This window comes from Herpailurus yagouaroundi, unplaced genomic scaffold (assembly GCF_014898765.1).
Source record: "Herpailurus yagouaroundi ecotype Mexico unplaced genomic scaffold, PumYag 222, whole genome shotgun sequence".
NCBI lineage: Eukaryota > Metazoa > Chordata > Mammalia > Carnivora > Felidae > Herpailurus > Herpailurus yagouaroundi.
The window spans coordinates 1546154-1554818 of NW_024412453.1; the positions used below are offsets into that span (position 1 = coordinate 1546154).

At 43.3% G+C, this 8665-nt stretch overlaps 1 protein-coding gene across 1 annotated transcript in view; it reads left to right on the forward strand.

Moving 5' to 3' along the window:
* USP31 (ubiquitin specific peptidase 31) overlaps window positions 1–8665 on the forward strand; it is a 73656-nt gene that overhangs the window by 5144 nt on the left and 59847 nt on the right. The window contains exon 2 of the mRNA XM_040459621.1: window positions 8–314. Within this exon, the coding sequence (XP_040315555.1) occupies window positions 8–314 (307 nt within the window). The remainder of the gene's footprint in view (window positions 1–7; window positions 315–8665) is intronic.

Sequence of the window (8665 nt, forward strand, 5' to 3'; positions counted from 1 at the left end):
GCACCAGGTGCGCCAGCTGCTCGGTGACCTCGCCCTGGCCCTGCGAGCCGGTGCCCGGGGTGGCGGGGCTCCGGAACCACGGCAACACGTGCTTCATGAACGCCACGCTGCAGTGTCTCAGCAACACCGAGCTCTTCGCCGAGTATCTGGCGCTCGGCCAGTACCGGGCGGGGCGGCCCGAGCCCTCGCCCGACCCCGAGCAGACTGTGGGCCGCGGCACGCAGGGCCAGGGCGAGGTCACCGAGCAGCTGGCGCACCTGGTGCGGGCCCTCTGGACCCTGGAGTACACCCCGCAGCACAGCCGCGACTTCAAGGTGAGCCCCGCCGCGTCCCCACCCCCAGGAGGGGGGCCCTGCCCCCTGCGTCCCTGGGGCACCCGGCTCCCCAGGTCTCCCTTCCATTCCTCCTTTCCTGGCGGCTCGGCGGGCCAACCAGCGCACGGGTCTAAAGAGGTGTGGGCCCCGAGTCTAGGACCGATGCCACTGTTTGTAAGGGAGACTCACCCATTCATTCTTCGAGTATTAAGGGCTTACTACGAGCCTGGCCCTGTGACGGGCCCTGGAGGGATATGGCAATGAACATGACCTCCTGCCTTCATTGAACTTACGTTCTTGGGGGTGGGAAAGTTGAGCCTGGGTTCAAATCCTCGTTCTGCCATAATGCTTTACTAGCATTGTCACCTCAGGCAAGTTTCTCATCCTCTCTGTGCCAGCTTCATCATCTGGTACTTACCTCATAGGTGGTTGTGAGCTGCAAACAAGTTGATATGTTGGGTTGAACCCTGTGAGATTACCCATTTTTGACCGTTTTTGACTTACAGATAGGCACTTCTATTAGGTTCAACCTGGTATGCAAATCGCTTCCATTGTGCATAGTACCATGTATATTTGCTGCGTTTATTCTCTTTATCATTACAGATTTTAGTAAGGTGAGGAGGTAATATCAGATAGTGGTTTGAAGAAATTAAAACTTGGTGATGTGATTGATGTGTTGGCAGGCTACTTTAAATGGGGAGGGGCAGGGTTAGGGTGACGCCTTTGGAAGAGGCGAGGTTTGAACTGAGACTTGAGTAACTAGGGAGAGCCAGCCTTGAGGAGGTCAGGGGGAATTGCCTCCCAGGTATAAAAGTGTGAAAGCCTGAGAGCTTGGTGCACTTGAGGAACAGTGTAGCTCTGGGATCAGCAAACTCTTTCTGTAAAGGGCCATATAGTAAATGGTCAGGATGCAAAATGGAAGCTCTTATGTAGGTACTAAAAAACAAGAAAAAACAAACTTCCACAAAATGTTCATTGACTAAAATAAAAATATGGTGAGTGAATACTGTATTTTGTAATATAGGTCTACTAATGGGAGGAGTGTTCACCTTAATTGGAGTTCAAAATTAGCGTTCCCTATCATCAGATTGATTACAAATATTTAGCTCTGCAAACTGTTCTTAGCTCTCTGGCCGTACAGAAACAAGCAGTGGACTAGATATGGCCCTTGGGTCCCCGTTTGCTGTCTGCCGGTGGAGCTGGAGGCGTGGTGAGCTCTGATGAGAGCTGAGTGGTAGCTGTGTAGGGCCATTTAGGCTGCACTAAGGAGATGGGCTCTTATTTTGAGCAAAAAAGAGGGGAAGATGATTTGAGATTTAGGAGGGATACTTTGAGGTGGGACATGGGTATGGTATTAAATAGAATGAAATCACACAGTGAGAAAGTTAATTCCTTTTCCATTCTGTCTGTCCTGATTATGCCCAAGAGAAGGTCTCAGCTTGGCGGTAGCCCGACTTTAACACCTCATGCTCACTCCCCCACCTTTTTGTTTTGTTTTGTTTTTTAAACAGAACAAGCTAAGTTTAGAGGCCTTGGCAGACAGCAGTAGCTAGGATTTAATAAGGGTATGTTTTCATTGTGTTTGTTTTTACATTTGTCTTCTATCTGTGACAAATGGTACTGGTTTTTCATTGGTGCTGTGAAAGTGCCTTTCTAAAATTTATTTAAGTAAAAATAAATGATTTGATTAAAATATAAAATGATCTGAGGATTCAGCACTTGATTGAGGACCTACTTTGTTGAGGAACAATACTGTCAGAGTGCACCCCTCCTCTTTTAATACATGTTATTTATATTTATTTATGTTCTGTTTTTCTTAAAAAGAAAAAATGACTGCTGTTTGATCTTGGAAATTTGAATGGAAATACTTGACTGGGATAGGGACTGGAAAAAAATGAGATCAGTGTCAGAGATCTCAAAATAAGAAAGTAGGAGAGAATGGCAACCAACCAGCTACTGTAAGTCTTTTTTCTTCTCTTTTTTCCTCTTTGCTTATAGTTGCCTGTCAGTAGCCACAGCAAATTGCAAACTTTTCAAGGTCAGAACCCAGTGTTTTAAGTTTGGTTTTCTACTCTTTCCAAAATATAAAAATCAATTCCTCCAGCATTTTTGTATGTGAACATTTCCATTGCTTTTTAAAAGGTTGTCTTTTTCTTTTTTTAATCCATTAAGAAGCTGTGAACAGAAATGGGTCAATAATTCTAGAAATGCGGAGGCTGATTTTTAAGCATGCTTTGGCAAAGTTGAACAGATTCTTAGAGGCCCTATTTTTAAAAAATATAATCTTCTGAACCTTAGTAGATTTCACATTGCATTCATTCATTCACTTCCCATTTATTATGGGTTTACTCAATCAGTTAGGAATGCATTCAGCACAAGAAAGAGGAAGCCCCAATGATGATGCCTTAAGCAATAAAGATGTTGAAATAGCTCACACAGTAAGTCTGGAGGTAGGTGTTCTAATGTACAATGGCTTGAAGAGCTCAACAGGGTCTCAGACTATTTCTGTGTTTCCTCTCTGTTGTCCTTGGCTATTTTGTCCCTTTGGCTTTTTATCCTTAATGTTTGTCAAGGTAGGAAGGCACTGGGAAAGTAAGTTTTTCCAGAAGCGCCCCCTCAGCAGGCTTTTGCTGACATCTCATTGACTTACAGCCATGTCAGTTGGCCACCTCTGGCTGCCATGGAGGCTGGAAGGTGGCTATTTGGGTTTTCTTGGCTTAATAGAGAAGTTGAATAAAGGAGGAGTTTGCCTCAGGGGCAGCCCGCCAAAGTGTAAGGCACTTTTATTTCGGAAACACACTGTACTTGCCTGTGAAGAACTAAGTCCAGTGAGACTTCGTACATTCCCCAGAACATCACTTCTTATACTTTACTGTGCACGTAATCGTGGACGTCTCGTCACAAAGCTGATTTAGATTTGGTGGAGATGGGGTGGGGCCTGAAGTTCTGAGATTTCTATCAAGCTCCCAGGTGATGCTGATGGTCCACGGAACACTCTTGCTCTGGAGAACAAGTCAAGCATCACAGAGAAGCGGTCTGCAGGATGAAGAGAAATTAGCCAGGCAGAGAAGAGGGGGTGGCGTGAAAGGGCATGCGGTTTTGGAGGAACAGACATTTGGTGGCTGGTTACACCATGAAGAGCAGTGGGGATGCTGAAAGTCTGGGAGAAGTATGTTATGTGGATTGTGAATGGCTTTGTAGGCTATGCTGGTTTGGACACTGTTCTCTGGAAGTTGAGAATCCAGGGCTGATTTTTTTAAGCAGGAGAGTGGTAGAATCAGACTCTCCCTCCTCCTCCCTCCTCCCCTCTCCTCCTCCCCTTCTTCCTTCTCCTCCTCCTCCTCCTCTTTTTGCCCCTGAATTAGGTAAGCCTAGTGACACTGTGGAGGATTACTTTTTCCCCCCAAAATGTTTTATTACAGCCAAATTTGATGGGTATTATTTTAAGCATAAAGAAAGTTGAGTTGAACACCAAGAAGGTGAGTGCGAGGTATACGTGTTACCACGGCCCTTTGCCTGTATGTGTCAGACATTGGTGTTCCATGTGGATACTCTCTCCCTGAGCTCACATTCAACCTCAGAATCCTGCCCAATTCTGGGCTCCAGGCAGTGACTACCAGTTGATTGGAGTTGGCAGAGAAGATGAAACCAATTTGCCATCTTGAGAGTTTGCCTTGAGGTCTCGAAAAGCACTTAGTATGTCTTTGAGTATGCTTTTATCGTCTTAAAACTTTCTTAAGTTACTAATGATTTTCTTTGTAAGTTTTCCAATTAGAGTTCTTTCTTGATTCCTAACCACTTTGATTTATTTGAGGTTTAGGAGCTTGCCAGGTAGACAGATTCTTGGTTTTGGATGAGCTACTAGATGGTTGTTAAGGTTGGCCTTTCATTTTCCAAAATGAAATGGATTGACTGGCTCAACCTTGGTATGCTTTAAGAAACTTCTCTGGCTGCCACGTATATCCTTTTCTCCTTTTAAGCAGGTGTTTTTCTCCTCCTCGTAGAGCAGGGTTCTCAACCAAGGCTCTTTTGCCTTCCCAACCCTTCCATTCCTGGGGACATTTGGCCTTGTCTGGAGACATACTTGGTTGATGCAACTGGGGTGGGGGTGCTGCTGGCTCTGCTCCCCTCAGTAAGGGGTTGGTTATCCAGCCCAAAATGCGAGTTAGGCTGAGATTGAAAAACACTCTGTTGGAGGAATGTTTTGTGCCTTCTTAGGGCGTTTTTCTTAGTATCCCAGCCTTTAGAATGCTTGCCGTGTTACGTTTTCTCCTCTGTGTGTGTGTGTTTGCAGCAGCACTAGAGTAAAATTTGACTTCACTGGAAGGATCCTTGGACCATTATCTTGGTAAAACAAGGAGAGAAAATAAATCATTCTGAAACCTGAATGCTCAAAATGCCGTTTTAAGAGGAAATGAGCTTATTGTCTAACTAGTAGGATGCTAGTGTGTGTGCTTCCAGTTTCTCCTACGTGCTGATTTCTAGTACTCAGTGCCCTTGCGCAGCAAGTAAAGAGATGGGTGGTCATCTTTCAAGTAACAAAGATACGTTTTATAGCAGCAGTTTTCAAACTGTGCTGCCAAAAAACAACTAGAACAGAGTTCTCTACTGATAATAGAACTGTGGGGATTCCTTCTAAATTTGCCGTAAAACAAAAGATAATTGATGAATAGAAATTTCTATTCCATATTTTTTTTCCTTGAACTGCGGTGCCTGGTGGTGCCTATTTATGAGTGAGAGTTCTCAGGTTACAAAGGGAATAAATGTATAAATGAGTAGTAGCAGATAAGCTAGCAATTGGGGTTATACTGGCTCAGTTTCACACCTTACTTTTTCATAGACTCATGTTGGAGGCTCTGATTTTATGCTGTCGACCTATGATCTAAGTTTTCCTGGTTTGTGTGAAAATGTTTAGTATATTGATATTTCACAGTGGTTCCCAAGGAGTATTCGGATTTGAGGGTGCCCCTTAAATTCATTTGAAAAGTAAGAAAAAAAATTGTGTAGGTCACATTTAGATTTGTGGCCAAGTATAAAGTATGTGTCTTCCTGATCAGTTCCCTTCTCTGTCCAGTGCTGTCACTTTTGTTGTAGCGAAGCTCCACATCTCTGAAGGAGAAGGGAGGTAACCGAATCGTCAAATATTAGACTTAGGGGGAGATGTGAATGGCCTCAGCCTTTCTGGATGAAGGGAATGCGGTTCCCCTGCTGGTTAGAGACCGAGAGAACAGAACCAGAGCTATGCCTTCAGCCTTCATCACCTCTGCGTTGCTGATGCACACACCGAAGCACACCCGTGCTTCTGTTACCTTGTTTTTACAACCACTGAAATACAATTCTCAACATAAAACATAAAGAAGTAGGGTGGGGTGTGCTGAAATGTATAATGTTCTCCCTCCACTAAGACTCTGGTGCTCAATCTTAGTGAAAATAAGGTAGCTGCAGCTAACGCTGTATACATGCCATTGCTTCTCAGACTTAGGCACTTTGGGAAGTCGGCCTTAAAAATAATCCTTTCAGACCACTTAGTTGTGTATATAAACATGTCTACATCTTTTACATTGGTGGGCTCATGCTCCACATATTGGTTTCCCCTATTGCCCTACCCATGGGTAGCATGGCTTTCCTTGTTTTTTGTTGATACATCCAAGCCCATCTCATTCTTTTTGGCAGTGGTATAGAAGCCCAATGGTGGGTGTTTAGGTAGTATTAAAGTTTTTATTTTTATTTTTTTAATTTAAAAAAAAATTTTTTTTTTAGCGTTTATTTATTTTTGAGACAGAGAGAGACAGAGCATGAACGGGGAGGGTCAGAGAGAGGGAGACACAGAGTCTGAAACAGGCTCCAGGCTCTGAGATGTCAGCACAGAGCCCGATGCGGGGCTCAAACTCACGGACCGCGAGATCATGACCTGAGCTGAAGTCGGCCGCTCAACCGACTGAGCCACCCAGGCGCCCCGGTAGTATAAAGTTTTTAATCATTATAGCCAATCCTTCAGTATACACCAAGTCTCATTTACTAAAGACTGAGTCTTAGAAGTGGCACTGCTTAGTCAAAGGGAATTTAAATGTTGCATTTAAAATGTTGCTGCACGTTACTGGATTGCCCAGCAAAGAGTCGTAGAGGACAAGATTCTCTGACCCATCCATGGTGCATGCTAGGGCCTATCCCCGCTGACATGTGCTTCCTCTTATTAGTGACTGCCCTTGTTTGCCATTTTTTAAAATTATTTTCTTTTACAGGGTCAGTTTTTTTTTGGGGGGGGGCAGGACTATCCTGGCATTGTAGGATGTTTAGCAGTGTTCCAGTCCCTTACCCCAGTCATGACAATCAAAAATGTCTCCAGACATTGCCAAATGTCCCCTGGGGGACAAAATTGCCCCAGTTGAGAACCCCTGATTTGGAGAGAAGGGGAAATAAATACAAATGAATGAGATGAGAAGGGCAAATTGTGGGTGGCCTTGAAAGTCTGTCACAACAGTTTAGCCTTGAGGCTGCAATCAGTAGTGTTTCAATATAGGCTTCTTGAGCTGTGCAGACACTAATTTGATGAAAGGGATGCTTTAGAAAAATGGGTCTGATGGTGAGCACAAATGAATCCAATGGAGGAGAAAGTAATTGCAGGAAAAGGACAATCATAAGTATGAAACGAGGAAAGGGTGAATCCAAGGGACATTTTGGAGGACATTATGACATTATTAGGGAGAGTCCAAGGGATGGAGTTGTAAACACCAAGGTTTCAGAACTGAGGTATGGAGAAAATCATGGGAATCATTTGATGGGAATGGAATAGTTGGAAAGGGGAAGTGGTTTGTGGAGCACAAGGGGCAGAAAAGAGCATGCATTTAAATTGAACATGGGGTCAGTGATCATGGGATATTTAAGAAAGGGAGTCTTGATAGACAGGAACTGTGGTGCAATTTGGGACTAGGTGTGTAGACTTGGATTCAGCTGCGTATTGTGTGAGCTGTCTCACATAATTGTATTTTTATCACTGGACAAGTTTAAGCAGAGTCTTGGGGGTGGTTTCTGAAGGAGCCACATACGCTGTAGTGGATTGGAGTGGATTCAGCTTATTTATTTCCTTTTCCTTGCCTTTTGTTCCTTTCCTCTGACTTTAGAGCATGTATATAAAATCTATGTTTGAAGCAGAGTTGACAGTGTTTGGCAGCTTTATGGGTGTGTGAAAAGTGAATAAGAAGGAGGAACTGAACATAACTCAGAGGTACTGAAGCAGGGTGTGGTGGGATGGCACTGTTCAAGACCAGAAGCACAAAATGCAGAACAGTTCTGCAGGTGGGCGGGTAAATTCAGTTTTGGACAGGTCATACAGTATATAACATAAGAGTCCTAGGAAGACTTTTTTTTTTAGTTAAATTTGTCGAATGTCTGTCATATATCAGGTACTGTGCAAGATCAATCGTTTGAGTTTTTGGTGACCCATGTTGAAAGGAGCTGCTCTTGGAATTATCTCTTTAAGTCAAGATACAGATGTAATAACACAGGTGCTTGTCCTGACTTACAGAGGCTTATTCTGAACTAATTGTTTTATGTCGTCCTTTGTGTGGCCTAAAGTTTTTAGTTTGACTCTGCTTTTGTTTTGTTATTAGAGTGTGGTTTGATGGATTTTTCCTGTCCCCCTCTATACACTTGTCACAATGAGGGGCTACTAAATAGGGCAGTGTTCACTGTTTGTGTAGTTCCCCACAGCTGTTTCCTATAGTAAAGACTCTGGAAAACAATGACCTCATGGTTTCCACAAAAAACCTTTTATATTATAATAGTGGAAAAGAAATCATTGAAAGCTGGGTAATTTAAAGTTCTGTCCTCTGTAGCTTTTTCCCTCAAAAATACTCTTGTTTGCTCTGCTAATTAATCCTTCACTGGCTGTTCCTCAAATGACCTTTTATGTTTAACGAACAACATTTTTGCAGTGGAGCGCATCGAGATATCTTGTCTTTCATCTGACTGTGATCTTTCTTCATTTAGAAATCATTGTTTTATGCCATGGACTGTGGCAGTTCCTAGAGGAATTGGCCAGTCACTGAACATCTGTTGCTTCTTCCCTCCGGTTGTTGAGCTTGGATGGTAGCAAACAATGTGACCACAAACAAACAGTTCAGGCATTAGAAGATTTCATGGGACTGGTTGGGAAATGCCTTTGTTGCTTCCACTGCAAGAACTTCTGTAAGTGCATCACCAGCTCAGGAAATTCTTTGACTTGAATTCTTGGTATTCTTTTTCTTTTTCTTTTTCTTTTTCTTTTTCTTTTTCTTTTTCTTTTTCTTTTTTTCTTTCTTTCTTTCTTTCTTTCTTTCTTTCTTTCTTTCTTTCTTTCTTTCTTTCTTTCT